The sequence below is a fragment of the Aythya fuligula genome, chromosome 7 (genome assembly GCF_009819795.1).
Source record: "Aythya fuligula isolate bAytFul2 chromosome 7, bAytFul2.pri, whole genome shotgun sequence".
Classification (NCBI taxonomy): domain Eukaryota; kingdom Metazoa; phylum Chordata; class Aves; order Anseriformes; family Anatidae; genus Aythya; species Aythya fuligula.
In genome coordinates, this window is record NC_045565.1 from 23,874,366 (window position 1) to 23,894,150 (window position 19,785).

General features: G+C 42.4%; 1 protein-coding gene across 5 annotated transcripts in view; it reads right to left on the reverse strand.

The window, feature by feature from the left end:
* BTRC (beta-transducin repeat containing E3 ubiquitin protein ligase) overlaps window positions 1-19,785 on the reverse strand; it is a 117,118-nt gene that overhangs the window by 26,009 nt on the left and 71,324 nt on the right. For all 5 annotated transcript variants that reach the window (XM_032190878.1, XM_032190874.1, XM_032190877.1 and 2 more), the window contains one exon: window positions 1,213-1,444. In XM_032190878.1, coding sequence (XP_032046769.1) covers window positions 1,213-1,444 — 232 coding nt within the window. The remainder of the gene's footprint in view (window positions 1-1,212; window positions 1,445-19,785) is intronic.

Genomic DNA, 19,785 nt, shown 5'->3' on the forward strand with positions numbered 1-19,785 from the left:
GACATTCTGCACCTCCCAGACTGCAGTCTGAGCCAGTACAGTTCTTTGTCATTCATTTTCTCCCTTAGAGAGAATTACATGTATATATATTCACTATATTCACTAGGACATTAGCACTTTGCAAATATGCAAATTGACGCTCGTGCTTTATTTAAGCACACAGTTCCCTCAACTGTTCATATATTCAGATATTAGCTGCCTAATTCTTAACTATTCTGCACTTGGGTATAGCAAAATTCAAAGCTAGAGCTGCCTCCTGAATAAGTGTGAAAAGACCACCAAAAATACGGTATGGCTGGGAAATTTTGGATGCCTGTGACAATAATTCTAATATTTGCCCCAAAAAGTTCACAAAAAGGGTTGCAGGATGAAATTAAACAAGTGAAAATTAGATATATTAGCTTGCTCTGGTGGAGTTTTGTGGAGTAAAACCTGGAAAAATGGTGTAACTAACTGTATGCATACTTCCACTTTAAAACTGGGGAAACCAATGCGCTTTCAAAGTACTCTCTGTTTTCCTGAAACAGAACAGCTCCACAAGTTATAACGCTGCTCTAACTACATGAGATTATTGCCACTGGATTACTAAAAACTAGCATAAAGAAGGTACTTAGCATAACTAAGATTTTTTTTTAATGCTACAACAACTATTTGATTACTGGCCACAATGAGCTTAAAAATCCAGAGTCTACATACTTAATGTCAGTCATAGCAAAACTCCTGCCTTTATGCTTTGTACAATTCACAGTTAAACATGTTTTTTCCATCTTTTTTTTTTTTTCAATCCTTATTAAATTTCAGGCTGAGAAATCCCTTCTGAAGAATGATCAAACGAATGGAAACTCCTCTCTTCACATAGCGATGTAGTTTTTATTTTTTTTTTGTCATTAATGAGTTGTTGTGGGCATTATGAGCACAACTACCTGTCCTGTGGCTTGTGATGACTTTCCTTTAAGATACAGATAAGAGCTACTCCTAGCCAAACCATGTTGGTATTAGATCCTGCCTAAAGAGATGGTAGGAATACAAAACGAAATGTTCCTATGTTTTGCATCGGTACAGAGCTTTTCATTCAAAAGCTATCATCTATTTTGCAAGCTGACCCTTGAAGAAACCTCGTCAGTAGGGATGGCCAAAGTCACAGAAAGCCAAGTGGAACAGTTTTCTGGAAGACAAAATGGAGGAGCAAGCTTCCTCTGCCTGCAAAAATACCTGGCAGTGCAGTGATGAAGTCCCTCTGTAACATGGGTTTGAGGTATGAGTTTATATGTCCGTGCTGGTAGTGACACATCTGGGAGATGAGGTGCTCCACGAACTCCACCTGGTCAGACTCGGACCACTGTTCAAAATACTTGACGCAGAGCTCCTTCTCCTTCTCATAGCTTGCAGACAGTTTTCTTTGCTTGGGCACAATCATACTGGAAGTGCCATTGGCAAGTTTTGTCTGTGAAAGGAAAGAAAAACCCAAATCATTAATAAGAAAAGAAGCTCAGGTGGTTTTATGATTTTTTAAAAAAAACATAACAGAAGGAAAAACACTCTGATACATGAAGTTGGCCAAGTCTGTGTATCTCATTTGCTGCTGTCAGTCGGAGTGCTGTCACAGTGAGCTGTAACCCCTGCAGGACAAGGTACTGGTTCATATCTGAGCTGCACATAAAGGACTGGTTAGATGGGAAACCATGAGCACCGATTTAATAAAAACAATTTTATTTACACCTTGCAGACAGTAAGATGCATTTGGATTTCTCAGCTGTGGTTACCTGTTATGTCAATGCACTAACAGAAAAATGCACTTGTATTTTTTTTTTCTTCTAAAGAATGGACTGCTGCTACAAGTCATAGGGAATGCCTGAAACGGATGAGAAAGAAATGGTTTGTACTTCTTTCAAGTACAAAATTATACCTTGAGAGTAAAGCCGCTAAAACACACCCTTGATATATGTGACATACTTCTTTCACAGAATGAAAGATCTTAAACTTTCTGAGCATTGTTAATATCTTGTCAGAAAGGCTCAGCTCAAAGAGTTTCAGGGACAATACAAAACACTGACATTTCAATTTACTACTTGATAGCAGGATGTAATTTCTGCTTTCTAAACAATTTAACTGGAAGGAAAGTGCCCATTTTGCATTGCAGGAATATCCTTTGTCCAATAAACATTAACCGTTTATTGGGAAATTATTTTTTTCCATAATGGTCGGATAGCTTATTAAATGTTAAATTAAGACTTTTGTTTCTTTTTAGGTTTCTTTTCATTAACCATACAAGCTCACTTCTTTATCTTCCCAGTCTAGGAATACATACTATGGGCACATATTTAGCCAAAGCAAGTCCAAAGTTGCTGCAAAGACTTATCTGTACAGCACTCACCCTGACAATTCTCATTTTCCTACTATAGATTATCCCACCAAAAACATGATTTTCTCTTTTTCACTCCAATATTTAACATCAAACAGGGTTGTAATAACCGGTCAATAATATTACATCATTTTTATTTGCAAGATTTATTTAGAAATTCTCTATTAATTATCAAATAATTAGAAACAAATTACAGACACCAGAATACAACAACCATTGATTTAGGGGTGCCATATTTCTCTTTTATGATGACAATTCCAGGCAGCAACCTCTCTAGGAGACTTCACTGACTTCAAAGGAAAAAACAAATTCCTAAATGTTTGCAATGATATCTAAAAGAAATATATGGATTAGCTCATTTTACAGAAAAAGAAAAAAGAACAAACAACTTTTCCCAGCAAGTGCTAAAACATGTTTTGAGACCACAGAAACTAGTTATCAAAACTGGGTTTAGAAAGCAGGATTTCATTGTTGCTGTGGAGAAAAGAATTTCTGTACTTCAATAACCCCCCTGCCCCACTAGCAATCCTGACTTCAAAATACCAAAAACATTGTAATTTGAAAATCTACCTAACTATTCATCATTTACATTTCATTTTATAGTGCAAATCCACCTAAATTTCAGCATTTCCAGCAGATCTGGACAGACTTTTTCTTGTACAAAAATGAGCTGCCATTTATAACAAGCATTTTTTTTCTATTTTGGTATTATGAATTGAAAGGTGGAGATCATATCACCCGTGCTCAACTGTGCAGCTCAGTGTTCTCAACATTACTTTTATCCCTACTCCTCCCTGCGGACTTGCGTGTGTGTTGAGTAATATCACGTAAGACACAGGCTATGACTGATCTACACTACTTCATTTGGCCACCACACGGACAGCAATGACTGCAAGTGAGTCACAAACCCAGTATTGGACATCAGGAAAGAAACACTTTCTCCTGGGCCAACTTTTTATATAGAGAAATCTCTAATGACTGTGGGAATGACGTCCTTGGTGTGAAAACTGGAGTTTTCCTAGCAAAGTCCACAGCTGGCAACAGCCTGGCAAAAAACGATTACCAACGGACTGCCCTGAACATTGGTCTTAGGGGATTCTGGTCATTTCTGCTGCAGTTAAGCTGCCTGCAAAACAGACACTCCCATAAAAATGCTGGATTAAGACGGTGGAGAGATGTTGTATTCTACAAGCTTGATGTCGTTGAATTCCTCTTTTTTCTTTGCCATGAAGTCAATCTCACAACAGGCTGTCTCAACAAAACATTTTTTAAAAGCCTATACCTCTGCCTTTTAATGTGAGAGATTAAGCCTTACATGATGCTGAGCTGGCAACAGAGTTGATGTGCACAGACCACAAAAGGGGCAACTTGTGCTTTTATGGGGTGGCACCAGCTTCTGGCCCTTGCTTGCCTCCAGAGCACCCTTCTCCCCGCCACCTCCAGCTCCCTGCTTACCTCTAAAATGTCAGCCTGGGGTATCAAATAGAAGCTGCAACATCTGTAAAAAAATCAACTAATGGCTTGTGTGTGTAAAAACAGATGGCTTAGGTGGGAGCAAGTCATCTTGCCTACATCCCCAGTGAATACAGGCCTCTGGGGCAGGAATAATGAGTAAATTAAAGAGCCTATTGACCAACTTGTAACCTGAAGTCAAACTCTAGGCTGATAGAGTGGATCTGCTAAGAAATGCACTCTGTGTGTCACAGTGAGTATGTCCAAATTAGTGGAGAGCAGTACGATGTGCTTGTAGTTCTGTGCGCTCTACTTTGGCCACACATAACAGTATCAGTTTCAGACACTGCTTGCACCCCTGCCCGTCCCAATTTGCAATTGAAAGGAGCTGGGACAAGCCCACAGCTGGCTGTGGCATGCCCAGCAGGTCCCGTGGTCTGTACAAGCAGAGGACCAGGCAGACAGGGCCGACCACAATCACACCGGTTCTGCAGATACAACAGATGAACTCACAAGGCTCCAAAATCACGCGACTGCAGTGCATGCACCCATGCCTCCCCCAGGCCGTCTGCAGCTACAGTTGAGAAGAAAATTCCAAAACTTCACTTTGAAGAGTCCTAAAAACCCACTGGGGGTTCAATGAAAAAGGCCTGTTATTAAAAAAAAAAAAAAAAAAAAAAAAAAGGGAACAAAACAATGACATCAAGCATCTGTATTATTAAAGCGCTGAGGGGGGGGACTGGTTACAAGCAGCAAGAGAATCGATTTGGCTTCCTAATAAACCCTGATGACTCAACCTTTCTGATCAGCTGCCTCCAGTTCACTGCAAACCACCTCCAAATGGCCGCAGTTTGTGTTTCCTGGAGCACGCAGTGGCCTACAGGGTCCTCCTCCTCCTGGTACCACAGCCAGGCCTAGCCTGACGAGGCGAGAACTGCCCCGCAGGCCAGGCACGCTGCTAGGTTCAATATTCATCCAAACATGAATGTAAATATAAAGCGTATTATGCTTTTTATAAGCTTCACCACCAAAAGTGGCAAAGAAGAAGAAGCACTGGTAGTCTGGCACCCTGGGAGACAGCTTGGGTGCAACACAGCGAACTACTAGCTTGGAACAGAGAAGGGTTTTTGTGCTTTTTCACAAACCCCTGGTTAAGTGAGGGCTCGGCGACGCTCAGGGTGGCTCTGGACATGCCACCTTGTCTGCAAGGACAGCCGAGGTGTCCTCCTCCAGCGGTGTGCCCGAGCTAGTAGGCCGTGCCGGGAAACCCAGGGGACTGCCTGCCTCAGGTTGGTACTAGCTCAGGGATCTATGTACTATGCTCCATTGCAGCCCATAATTACAAGACCATTTCTCCAAATGGCTACATTTAACACAAAGCACATTTGTATGCCCAGTGAAGTAGAAGAGGACTAATATATGAGAGGGCTTTAATCTAAATAATGGTTCGCGACTATAGGAAGGTGCCATATTTCAGCACAGATAAATAAAGCCTGGATAAATCTGCTGCTTTGCATATAAAACAAAATAGCTGTGGTATATCACAGCTGTAACCCACGTATGACAACCAAGGTTATTTTTGGTTTTGTTCAGTAGGGGGGTTAAGAATCCTTCTGAAGCAAAGGAAAGAAAAAAAAAAGCACCAGCACAATTCTCTGATCATGGCATAGGCCTTAAATAGTGTATTACCACCCATACTAGTGGTCAAAACTTTGATTTTTTATTAAAAACTACAATATCTTCTAATTATCGCAGAGGCTTTTATTAAGGCACTTTGCACAGTGTGGATGAATTCAGATTATACATTTCTTGATGGTAAGAGGAGATCTCTTTTAAGAAAAACAGAAGCTGTTTCCTACAATATCACGTGTGGCTTAAACAATCCCAACAAGGTTGGAACTTGCTGAACCTTCCAGACATCTTCATGCTGGAGCTCTACAAAGAGTGAAAGCTTTGGTCACTACCATAAATTTCTCACTAAGCTTCTTTCCAGACGAAATGAAGGGAGTTCCCCCTGACAACCCAGTACCAGCAGGTCAAACTGGGTTTCCTCCCTTCTTCCCCGTACTCACTGGGGCTGCGGGCTCCGACCCAGGTAGATGTCTTCTTTGGCTTATTTGCAGCTGCAGCATTTCACCTCCAGCTGCTTGCACTGCCAGTCGTGGTTAAGTCACTGATCTAGACAGAGCCACCTTAACAGGAATTTTGGATGGGTCTTAGTGAAGGGGAGGAAAAAAGAGGACATAATGTTTAATTATAAGAAATGATTGAAATAGGCACAGACATACCCCGGGTGCCTCTGCACTGCAGCAAGCTCTAAACTTGTTATCGTTAATGGTTTAAATTTCACTGTGCTAATCATTTCAGGACACAAGCCTTTCTTGATAATCTAATGAATTATTCCAACATCCTTCAGCAAAAAAAATCCTCCATGACAGCACTAATTACAAGACGTTTTCCCAGTGCTTATGTAAAATATGACAGAGCAGCAGCTTAGGGAATTGCAGAAAACTGCTTCTAATTTCCACTGAGAAACTGACAAACACCTCTCTTTCATCTCTCCCAGCTCTCAAGTAAGATTTAACTTTCTCATTTAGTTAATTACCGAGTGAGGATCATCATTTTCCCGGATCGGAGCGGCACAGAGCCTTTATCGTGTTAACTTGTGAACTTGATCGATGGCTGCTGCTAAAACTTAATAACTTCACCCCCTGGCAAATTGTAAGATAAATATAATAGGAGAAACTCTGACAGTAAAAACCTGCCAGAAATGAGCGCTGTGTTTATGTTTCTTTGCAGGCAGCAAAAAAACAACCGACAGCTTATTACTGGGTGCGTGTTACTTATATTTAAAAGACTCCAGGCAGTTAACTTTCTGCGTACTGCTCAAACTTTACTCACAAGATAAAAGACACGGGGGGAAAAAAACGAGCGATTGGATGACAAAGAAAGGTACCGTGGAGGTGTATGTCCGGAGTGGGGGGAGATGGTAACTTGACAATGAAAGCAAAGCCACGCTTGTGTACGTATCCTGAATATTCCTCAGGATTAACCGCATTAAGAAACCAACAGTGAATCCAAACACGAAACTAGTTGTTTCAGCAGCAGCACAAACAAAGCTCAGGAATTTTGAAGCTGTGTGGGAAAAGCGGAGGGATTAAAAGGTACGAGGGTGGCAGCAAGATGTTTCGGTTTGATGCCTGTAAAGCCACGCTCAGACGGGGAACGCCGGCACGGCTCGCTTCCCCAAAGCTACTTGTGTGGCCGTGAACCTGCTTGCTCCTGCCCGGGATGAAACACCACTCAATACCACTCCAACGTAGCAAGATGATAAAAAGGCTGAAACGGAGCTGGGACCGTATGCTAGCCCTCCATACTACAGGGCCGAGCTAGTATTTCAGAGTCCTGTTGAAAGGGGGCTGTTTGCATGGCCTAGAGGCAGTAACGGCGTAATTAACAGGACACAGGTTCAATTTCTATGGCTGGCTTCTTCCTTTTTAGGCTTGTAATTACCAAATGCCGCAGAATTGATTCCCAGTCTGCCAAGGAGAAGCAAAGAGGCTGGAAGTCATTTATAGCTCCTTAACGGCAACTTCCCATCCAAGAGCTCCCTCGCTTTGAGATTCGGGGGTGACGAGCGGGTGTCTCACCATAAAGAGCAGGATCTCACGAGCCACAGCACCTGAATGACACGAGAAGGGTAGCCGGCTTCTCATTTTTCTCCCTTGCAGAGTAAACCTGCTTTTCTGATGTTTGACTTGACAGAAAAGCTACAATGCTAGGTCATTAAACAACTCACTCCATTTACTTTTATTTTAAAAGCTCGGTTTAGAATCTACCCATTTCTGCCTGCCTCCATCTCACATAACAGACTCTGTGAGGTTAACCATGGGTTTAGCACATATATGGACTTACTCGCTCAGTACTGAATTAGTTTCCACGCTGCAAAGCTCACTGAAACATTCTGAAAAACGAACATAACCCAGAAGCAGATGATCATCAATCACATCTGAGAGTCAAAAGAAAGCACCATGAAAGAAACCATGGCATCATTACTATTTATTTTCAAGAGAAAAATTCAAAATACAAGCTCATACTGAAATTAACAGCCCCCTGGTTACTCAGGGAACTTGCAGTTTTGCCTGTCTGTGGCTTTCAGCTGCTTGCCCACATATGGTTTCTAATCACACTGCAGAAAAAAACTTTGATAAGAAAGGACACATCTAGATGAAAGATCACTGGAATTACGCTGGACATAGCAGTCCAACCTTCTGCACTTTCTGAAATCCTGGGGGGCCAATAGTTTTCAGAGGTACCATCTAAGTACCTATGATATGGTGTTAGCCTGGAGGGCACCTGGCTAAGGCTATTACCTCAGACACGAAGAAAGGGAGATGGCTGCTTTGTTTTAGGGCCGGAGAAAGCTGCAGACACCAGAGAAGTAATGCTCTGAGTCTCTCCAGGGACTGGGGAGGTAGGACTGAGCCATGGGTGCTTACACACCTGCTACATAAAGAGCAGCAATAACACCTTGCTGGAGAAGCTGCTCCCCTCCTACACTGCTACACAGTAAACAGCAACAGGGAGAGGAGATTAAAAAACTATTCTTTTAAGCTAATACTTAATGTTTCAGACAGCCTAATAAAGTTTAATTGCCTGGAATCTCCTAGCTCTTACTGTAAACTTTCCTTTGATATAGGTCTCCCATCTAGATTTTAAGTGCTGGTAAAATCCTCCAAAATAAAATTTCTCCGATGCCAGCAGTAGATGTGAACTGGGAGTCTCTCTCCTCCTCCTCCTCTATCTCCAAGTTGCCTTTGAAAATAACAAGCACTGATGAGAAATCTGCTTGCCTCAGCACAGCACTGGCATATGTTACTTTCCCAAACTAAGATCCCTGACCAAATGCATATCCAGACATATGGGGCGGGGAGGAGCAGACATCATCACTCTTAAAGAGCTAATTTCAGAGCACACATTTTATTAGGTGCAAACCGATCGCACGCAAGTTTCAAAGCAGATCCTACAGTAATAAGAAATCACTTTCCCTGGAAGCCACCCAAGGAAATGCTTTCTTCCTCAGAATGGTTACCAGAACCAGCGTTGAACTGCTGGGACCATTACATGTTATTACTGCTAATGGAGGGAAGGAACATGCACATTATCACTTGGAGAACCAGTCTACTAAAGTCATCGGGTAATGGCCAGTAGCAGCACAGGGCTCGTTTATGACAGGGAAAGGCATAAGCTATGCTCTGAGCAGCAGTTTCAAAGTTTTCTGGAACAGTTGCTTCTGTTTTAAAAACACCCAAGCATGATCTACTTAATGCCTGAGCGAAGTTTCTCTTTATGGGTGTTACTGTTGATTTTCTTTTTGCTCCAAGTACTCCCTTAACTCAGAGAGAAAAGTAGCCAGAACAGGCAGGAGGACTCGAGTGGTCCAAAACATGGCTTAACTGTGAATATATATCGCTGGGCACAACCCCCCAGTAGAGGGAGAGAATGACCTGAGAGATCTATTACCTGCAATTATTATCAATTATACTATTGAAATTTTCAAAACACTACAGTTCTGTTTATGTAAAGCTTTTATTATCAAGGAGAAGCCGTCCAAGATAGTTTACCAAGAGAGCACAGCTCCAAGCAGTATTATTTTCCATGAGTCTCCTCCTTGGCTCTTTGTACCAACCGAGAGGGCACAAGAGCACCGAACAACCTGGCCAAGGCAAAGCGAACGAGCGATTCAGAACTGCAAATCATCAATACATGTATACATGCGGGATGTCATATACCATTTCCCAACTAGCAGAACACTAGATATTTCCAGGGAATACTAGAGATATGCAACAACAACAAAAAAAAGCAGCAGCTTTCTGAAGAACTGCAAGAGTCACACAGATGCTTGCTCCCACTACAAACATACTCCTTAGATCTGCTGGCAGAGTTGGCTACACAAGCACTGCCTAACCTATTTCAGTCAAAATAAGCTTGTTAGCAAAGACCTGCTATTTAAACTGTCTAAGCTAAAACACCTCATCTTAAGTGAAAGCAGATCTGCAGTTCTGCTGACAGATCCTGGAGGGCAGCAACCTGCAGCAGCCAGATGAAGGCTGCGTGGTGCTCTTTTCCACCAGCACAGCTAGGTCTAGAAGAGGACATCTAGTGAGTTAACGCTGACTGATACCAACACTCCTGCTGTCAGCAGCCACCACAGAGGCAGCTGTAAGAGGAGAAGCCCATGAAATACTCCTGCACGGTGTCAGGGTCAAGGCTGGCCAGTGGATTGTAGCCAAAATCTTGACAGGTTTGTCTGGTAGCCTCCTACAAGGTAATCACACAACTCTCACCCACTAATAAGTGTCCTCTTGAGACTAGCTGTTATGCTAACCGTGCAGTCAAATGTTACCTTGCTAAACTGGAGTGATTCATGGACGCCTAATACTGCTAGAGGAGCTGGATGCGTTTGGCCTGGAGAAGGCCGAGGGTACCTTGTAGTCTTCCACTACCTAAGGGGAAGTTACAGAGGAAACTGAGACCGAGTCTTTGCAGAAGTGAAGTGCATAATAACAGCAAAAGAGGCAATGGGCACAAGCACTGGATGTTAAGAGAGTGATTTTAACAGCAAAAGTGGACAAAGTCCTGAGCAAATCGGGCTGGCTCTGAAGGCAATCCTCCTCTGAACAGGCAGTCGGACTGGAGACCCCCAGGTGGTCATCCCAGCTTAAAGCTTTACGTGACTTTTATTTTAAGACTAGGCTGGTCCATTCTTTCATTGGTATCTGTACGAGATTCGTTATCTGAGCAACAGACAGCAAAAATAGAAGCCAAGGACATTCTCCAGTGAATTCTGTGTCTTCACACATCACACAGGGTTGGGTTAGGCCAGACGCTGTTGATAAGTGAAAGTACATGAGAGAAGAAAGATGAGAAACAGTATCCTCTGCAACCCCAAGCAAACAGCTCAGACTGTAATAGCTCCTCAGCAAGGCACATTCAGTTTCACAGCTGAGCAGACTGGGTCCCTACCAGCTGATACTCAAATTGCACGCCCAGAATCCGAGTCACAGCCTACTGCACTAGGGACTCCTCCTTGGCTCACCGCTCAGCTGCCAATAATCTCTCAGAAAAACCTTCAAAGTAAAGGAGGGAGGGAGCCTCCCAGTATTTTTGCATCCTTTCATCCCACTTTGGAGTATTACTTTCCTATCACATCAAGAGTGGAATCAGCGTTGAGTGAATCATGTGACAAATCTCTTCCAGCCTCATTGCCTCGATGCATCCCATTGTAAATTTATCTAATAATCACCAACCCTTTAATTTCTATTATAATAATTGGCTAAACATCTAAAACCCACTTACATGCTGAGTGAAGTAGTTTTTCCTTACAATAGTTTTCAATATATTTTCCTTCAAATATAAATAGGTCTTCTATGGTGAGAATTGCTGTCCTCTGTGAAAACAAGTATATGAGAACATTTGACTTTACCACTGTATGTTATCTGTTAAACACCTCAGTGATACCTCTAATTTCTTTCCTGTATTTTCAGGGAGTTCACAATAGCCTGTATTTAGCCTAGTATTAGTATAGTTGAAAATACACTATGTGCATCTTCTCATCTAGAAAAAGCAATTTGGGATCATGCCTGAAAAACAACATATGCAACTTTCTGTTGCAAAATAAAATTAAATATTAAGAGAATTCAGGATTTCCTACCAGAGACCAAGCTAGACAGACACACCACTCACAGCCTGCTCCCTTTGATCGAGGGGTTAGAGCTCCCTCTAGCACCCTCAGAACAGAAGAGCCATAGATGCTAAGATGTGACTATCTGGTCTCATCCAAGGCACTCTTGGATAGTGTTGTCCATACTTTTTATTTGCTTTGCTTTTTGCTGCCACATGAATAATTCAGAATACATCCGCTAGTTTGTCTGAAATTCAGAAGAAACAAGTGTCAGAAGAAATTCTCTCTCTAAGTGATTATAAATACCCAGATTACTATAATTAACTGTTCTCTGTTTTAAAATGTAATTTAAGAGCAGTTGAAGGATTTTCATGTCAGCCGTGGGCAGAACGTGAAATGTAGCAAGAAATTAAATGAAAAAGTTGTTGAAAATTTCAAGTTTCCCAGCGTACAAAAGTCTTGCTGCCTCACCCTACCTTACAGCTGACAAACATCCTAAGGCAGCTGACAGCTCGCCTCCAGTTGTGAATTAGCTGTTTCTGCTTCAGCATTAAATATTGAGAAACTCAGCTTAAGTGAAACTCAAAAGGTGTAACCCTGCTGAGTTCTGCACAATGCTGAAGACAGAGAAACAGCTAATGACAGAAGGAGCGTCAGGCCTTTTTTAATCACAGGTTATTACTTATTAATTCTTGATAAACTGAAAGCTGGCAGTACAACGGAAAAATGAGAAGGGAAAATGGGAGCCGAGTCTTTCAAGTTTTATTCCTAACTCTCCCACTGCTTTCTTGAGTTGCCGTAGGCAAGTCACTCCTCTTCATTTCATGAGTCTCTGTTAAATGTATGTGTCTTAATACAAGCCACACAGAGAAAAAAGCAAGGCTTGATGCTGGGAAAGGCCTGGGAGACCACTGCATGGAAGGTAAGGGCAAGTACCACTGAAAGACACCACAGCACACAAATGTAAGCTTTCCCCTCAAGCGCTGGCAAACACTTTTGACCCTTACAAAATAAACAAAAAAACTTGTTAGAAATGGCATGGCCTAGACATTATCAATTAGAAAAAAATGCAGCTGCATTTATCATTTTTGCAGCATCTCAAAGCAGACTCAAAATTCGCAGGTGTAGAGAAAAAATTACATTTTCTCAAACTGAGCCTCTGCATGCAGATACTAGATACCAACATAAATGTGGAAACAAGTACACTCCCTGGACACGAGTGCCCTAGAGAGGGTGCACTTTAGTTAAGTTCCATTACTTACCACAGCAATTTCAATATTTAACCACCAGGGGACTTCGGAACATTGCTCGGCTTTAGAAGTTTGCAATTTTAATATTAGTGTGTGACAGAGACGAAGAAACACAATAGGATGTTAGGCTACCCCCAGTTACATTTTCGCTTCTCTGACAAGTCCAGTAAGAAAGCCTAGAAGTAACCAGACCCGAGGAGATGACAGAAGCACCTGACAAACACTACGCAAACTTCCTGGCATAACCTGCCCGTGTCCCTCAGTCCCAGCTGACAGCTGTCCTTGCCATTCCGGGCCCGAACTCTCTGTACGCAGTCCTGCTGCTGCACCCAAACCCTGACACCCAGACCGTCCCTCTCGTGGTACAGATGGCATCCGAGGCCGGTTCTTTCATCCCCTTAAGAGGACTTGGAGAAAAGCGCTGGCAACTCCTTCCCGCTCCCCACACCTCTCCCATGTGGCAGGAGAGGATTACAGGCAGTTATCTGACCTGTCCAACGCGAGTGGAAGGGCATGTGAAGTGACAGCAAGACTACCCCGCTGCAGTCCAGTTGACGATGCTGGCAGTACTCAGCTCCCTGGATCCACAACGCAGTCCAGCTGCTCTCCCCAGCGCCTACGCACGATGGTGGCTCGGTTCTGATCAGAAACAGGTACGTGGTTGTGCTGGCAGGACGGTGGCAAGCCACAGCATCAGCAATATCTTCCTACACATGCGTGCCCAAGGACAGGAACTTTCTAGATCTCTGATCACCGCTAAATATTAGAAGCCACCTCTCTCCCATCTTCATTTAGGATGCAGTTTGCAGCCATTGCTCTTGTGCCTGTGTTCCTTTGCATCCCTTCATGAGGTCCTCGGTGCTATCTTAGGAAACAAAGGGGAGGCAGCTAGTGCCAAACGTAGCCCTTCTCCTGCAAACACATGAAATACTCCACGCATTAGCTAGATCTGTGGATGCTGTGGCAGACTTGCGTCTTGAACTGTAGGGTAGAAGTTCTGTGTATGCAAAACTTGGGAGGAGCAGGTACCTAACCATTGACATTAATTGGGACTAATGAATTCAATGTTGACTGTGCTCTGAAGTTGGACCTCCCAAGGTCTCTTCCAGCTTAAGCTGTGATTCTCTTCTATACCTCGGGTCAAAGCTTATCTACACGTCCCAGGCTTTTGGAAAAAAAAGGTATTTAGGTTTTGGCTGAAACCAAAATACAGTTGTCTCATGTCGATGCATGTCATTTATTATAAACAAAACCTGAAATTCTATTTAAAAGATGATTCATGGAGAATTATTTTTTTTAAAGCTTTCCAGCTCTGGGCTTCACGAGACTGCTTTTTTTTTATCATTCATTCTTTGCAGCGATCAAATACCAGATTCTTAAAGAGTTCTGTAGATATGCGAGCACTTCTGCTTTTGCAAGTGGAGAGCATACAGGATTCAAGGGCCCTGCTTGGAAATCTGATCTTGACTTCCAATTCTGTCCCTCCAACTGTTTTACTTTTTTTTCAAAAACTGTTGATTTTGTTCCAATCCATGGGTTGTCTCAGAACTGTAGCTGATTCTGTCCACAAATGATTATACTACACATATATTTTCACTTACAACCCAAACCCATTGCAGAATTCAGGTCTCAAACAAGAAACTAATTGACTGTAATGCTTAATCACCATCAGAGTCTTCTAAACTCACACTGCAACCCACCTCTGAACTGGCTGAGATTAGAAATGATGATCAAGCCCAGGATTGGCAGATCTCAATTAACATGCTAGGAGAATAATCTGATTCGACAGAATCACACAATTCTGTGAAATCCAGGGACTTAAAAGAAAACAACACTTGCACATAATTGGCATAAATTAAGCAACATTTTTATTACCTATAATCAAAGACTTACAAGGAAGGTTTACTTGCCAGAAAGAGGGCTTTCTTTGCTGAGAAATTACAAGTCTTACTTAATTAACAATCTAATTTTTTTCATAGCGTAGCTGCTAAGTATTTTTCACTTTTATTTTCCCCCAGATGAATGTTATATAGGGGAACTGACTCCGAACACAAAAGCTATTGTTTAAAAATTGACAGAAGCGGGGTCAGAAAAGACAATGCTGCAATATTTTAATAATCACCTACTTCAACTCAGCTTGCGGCCATTGTCGCAAGGCTCTCATTTTGTGTTCTGCAGCAAGTGGAGGATGGATATGAGGAAGTTAAATCTGAAGGTTAAATCTTTCACAAATTCAGGGCATGCTTTATCATGAAGGTAAGTTTGCCTGTTGCACACACAGCCCTGTCAAGATTCACTATTACAGCAGGGTAAGTAATAGTGGCTACTTTGAATGCTACTTCCAAGTCTGAGAGCAATTATCTGCTCGCTCGTTTTTAATTTTCCTCAACAGTGAGGTTCAGCAATCTATACAGTCGGCTTTCCAAACTGCAGCCTCAGCTCAGCCCGTCAGTCACATGCAACAAGGGACTGCCTGCCTCGTTGAAGTTATCTCGGATATGAGCTTCTACAGGCGGACTAATTTGAGCCCCTTTTTGTAAATTATAAATTGTGTTAAATATACATGAAGGCAAATATGGAACAATTTGTTTTACTGCGCAACATGAGTTATTTCCCATTCTAGGTTCCCACCGAGAAAACTCTGAATTTAAAAATTTGCCAATTAGTGGCAGTAACTACTGGTGAGATCTGACCCAGACGAACAGTAGTGTGTGCTGAACGCTGCGAAGGGCAGAGCAATGTTCTGGGAGGACTAAGGGACCAGAACACCAGACAATAACAAGAAGCAGCATGCAGTTGTTTGCCCAAGCTTACTTTTCCCTTCAGACGAACTGAAGGTTGTGTTGTCCTTGCCTTAACATGACAGTTAAGCTATAAATTCACATCAGCCAGAAGCAGATCTTTGCATGAACATGAAAGCGAGCGTTAATTGATGCGGTAAAGTTTAGGACAATTATTAAATAGTGTTTGTAGAGAGTGCGATCAGGAAAGCAACAAATTAATTCGTCCAAGAAACAAGCTCCTCAACCACAAATGCTCAAATGTCTTCACTGTTCCTCTTCTTTCTTAAACTAAGCCACTCCTATTCAATTTATCCTAATAAAATAAATACAAAGAGGGCATGACTGCTCCCTACACATATATAAACATATACGTATATTGGAAGAATACCAAAAAGGGAAGAGCCTATTAATAGAAAAGGAAGAAACAAGCACAAACAGCAATGCTACAGTCTCAGTATGAATAAGCTAGCTTGGAAACTCAGAGAAGATTTCCAGTCTTTAGAACAACCAGGTTCTGGAATGATCTTCTGATGGAAACAGAATGGAAAAAGTCCTCAGGTCAACCTTTAACTGGTTGTAAGGGGAAACTCAAAATTCACCAGAGGGACAACACAGTACCTGCAAAAGCAAGGGGCTGGAACCAGTAACCTGAAAGGTCCCAGCAGGTAGAATGGTACAAGCCAGGAAGCAACCTGTTCTGCAAGAGGTCATTCACCACCTTGTAGCTCAGAGAACACCTGAGACAGCACAGATGCCAACTTGTTGACTGGTAATTGAGCAAACTGACCTTCAGTGAGTAGAGAACATAAAAGGGACCGAGGACTCCACTCTATTAAATATACAAAGGTATATTGATTCCTCTATCGTGGATGATGGGCCACTCCATCAGCCAGAAAAAGAGCTGTCAATTTTCAATCTGAGCTTGAGCATACCTGAGATTTATGACGTGTCCAACCTACACCACGAGGTGCTGAGGTACACGAGGTACCGAGCTGCTGAGTTCCACATGACACACGGGAACACTATTTATTCTGGTATGTTTCTACCCATCTGTCTCAGCTCCAGGAGATTTGTAGGTAACCTCAGACTGCCCTGAGGCTATCCTCACTGTGTCTGTAGTTGGTTTGACAGGATATCCCTGCTAGTCTCTAGAGCATTTATAACACAGGTATTACACAGGAGCAGAGAAGATCTCATTTCATACTTTCACTGCCTCCAGGTAAACTCCCATAGGAACTGGGGCAAACCTTTAAGCTGCTCGTTCACGTAATGTTTGGATGTTAGATGAAGATGGGATCTGGCAGGTGGTAAAGCAAGTGACCTCAGAGTCCCTGATACGTATGCACTATTGCTGGAGGAGCAGGGAGGAGTTATCTCAAGTCTCTTATCACTGACCAGACAGGCTAGGCTGTGACCTGCTGGACGATCACTCGTAGTGACTATGAAATCTACTGTCTCCACGGATAATCATCTATTGTCTCTATAACTAGAAGAAAAGATACAACTTTGCTGCTAGCTTTTGCTAGCTTGTGCCTTTCACTGATCAGCTATCTATGCGTAGGATGCAATGGCTATCTGGCACACACTTTCAGGCATTTCATGATGATTGTTGGAACCACAAAGAGCAGAAACTCTGACAGGTACCAGCTAGAGCCCAGTAGGACTCCAAATCCATTCTTACCAGTAGCAGGATCACCACTTGGCCTGTCAGCTGCTGGTGATCTGCTGCAAGAAACAGAATGATGCATGCCAGCATCTGACCTCCAGACTAATTACATTGAGTCACCTCAGATCCCTCATAAGATGAGGAATTCTTTAATTTAATATCAGGAAGCTCTGAAGGTAAATGTGACACCAGCCAAGGACAGGATCTGAAGCCTGTGGATCTGGTCTTTCAGATCAGAAGGGATTCTAACTGGCATTACTTGATCCAAAGAAGTTACTGTGGCGACAAATGGTCAGAACTGAAGGTACAGACAATTATGTATTTGCAAGTAAACTGAAGGTAAGACATCAAGTTCTCCAGTTAAAACTGTTTTATTCTCTTAAACAGCATTGGAGATGAGACTGCAGACTTTCCTGACCTATAACTTATCCATGCAACCTCAGAGTTCACATTTCTCTGTCCCCCTTCCATGGGAACAAGGTATGTTTTAGGGATCAGCACTTCACACCACACGTATTGATTTCATTAGTAGAGGTAAGGTTTTTTAATCTCTCTAAAGAGAAACTATATTCTGTAATAGTTTATGAATAACTGCCTATTAAAAACTTAATAGCTGAACTCACTAAATGATTTGTCTCTAAACAAATGTTCTCCTTGTGTTTTTACATTATTCATAAAAGTTTAATGTACATACATTTGATAGAACAGATACCACATTGCATAACTCAAGAAACAAAGTTACCCTGCATCACATGGTGACTCACACTGTTTATATGGAAAAGGGGGACAGTTAAAATCATGTGAAAACTTTGTCTCTTTTGAACTTTAATGTGTTTTGCCTATAAAAAAGATTCTACTATAATTTGTAGGTGAGGAAGGATTTCTGGGGAATGGTAATATTGATTTAGATACACGAACCTTACCATTACTTTTTCAAACACAAACAAAATCTTCTGAATCTGAAGACTGTAACCCAGTTTAACCTATTTTGTTAAAAATAGAAAGAAATTGCAAAGAAAATGTTGCTAACGTTCTGTCAACAGCAAGCGGAAAGTTTGTCAGTCCTTGCAGAGCACAGAAAGAAATGGATAACTTCAATAAGCAAAACACAGAGAGAGTTTAGGTGGAGGTAGGAAAAATTCTAATACAGAACAAAAACAGTTTTCATGAACAGTATCCAGAGAGGCTTTTGTGTTGGACAAAGCATGTAATATTCTAGAAAGTACATGGGTATAGGATCCATGGAAGTCTACTATCTTGCTTGGGGCTATTTTAGGTGAAACGTTTTGGGAACTTTTGTTACTTAACCACAGTCTGGTGTGCGCCTGCTTGCCAGAGTGTTTGTTTCTAGCAATGTGTTTATTGAGGCTGTGGGAGCTCTTTGAAAGCTACAGGGCAGAGGGAGAGAGAGGGAAGAGTTCTGTGAAAATTTCTTCCAGTACAGGCTCTAATTACTTAATGATTTTCTTTATCAGATCCAAACCAGGCTGGCTTGTCAACCAGCAGCACATGATCGATAGGCATCTATCCTCCTTCTGCCCTGCAGCATGCCCTGCAGGAGTTTGTGCAGGGCTTCTGGGTAGCTTGGTCAAAGACGAAAGCTTCTTCTCTGCAGAGGAGTCCTCACCAGGTAAGGGTCTCTTTGGATCAGGGAAGCCAATGGGGCCGTATTGTGCTCAGGGCACGCGCAGCACTGTTTGAGAACCTGGCTGTACACCAAAGCCTTTGCGGTGGCCTCGGATCATCGCCAGCCTTACAGCAGGCATATTGATCAGTGGGGTTCCCTTCTAGGTCGGTCCTGATGCTCAGAAAGTCATAGTCAGATGAGTATTTCAGGGCGAGTTTGAAGAAGAGAGACGATGGTTACTGAACTTGTGATGAAAACCAGGGGGAGTCCAGAAATTGAGCACATACCTCTGGGAAAGGCAAACTGGCTGTTAAAACACATGACTAAGCTGTCAGCAGAGCCAGAGGGCAACTTCTACTCCTGTCTTTCCTTGGGCTTCCATCAGCTCCTGGCTAAGCCACTCCTTTCCTCCTGCGATGCTCTGCAGCTACTTGTCAGGGTGTTGCAGGCTTCCAGGAACGTTCCCAAAGCTGACTGAGCCTCAGGCAGAAGGCAGTAAACAGCAACACTCTACACATAGCTCTGATCGTGAAATACGGTAGAGAAAAGCTCTAGAATAATCAGGCAACAAAGGTGAAGAGCACCCCAGAGAAGGACTTCTTCCCCCAGGTCTCAGGGGAGGAGGGGACAGAGCAGGGAGAGCAGAGGGGTGGGAAGAGATAGGCTGGAAAACTGCACTGAGAAAATGCAAAACGTAGAGAGCTGGATGCAAAAAAAATACATTGAACATTTTAAACGAAATTAACAGAAAATAGGATTCTAAAAACCACCAAGAACTTCTACTGCTGGTAAAATCAACCAGTTACAAAACCTAACCAGAAGCTAGAAAAAAAAAAAAAAAAAAGATCATATTAGGCTAATAAAGAATTAAGATTTGCTGTATGTTCATTTTAACACGTATGTAAGCACCAACGGCCTGTAGGCTGCCTATTATCTCACACGTGGCATATTTACACTATTT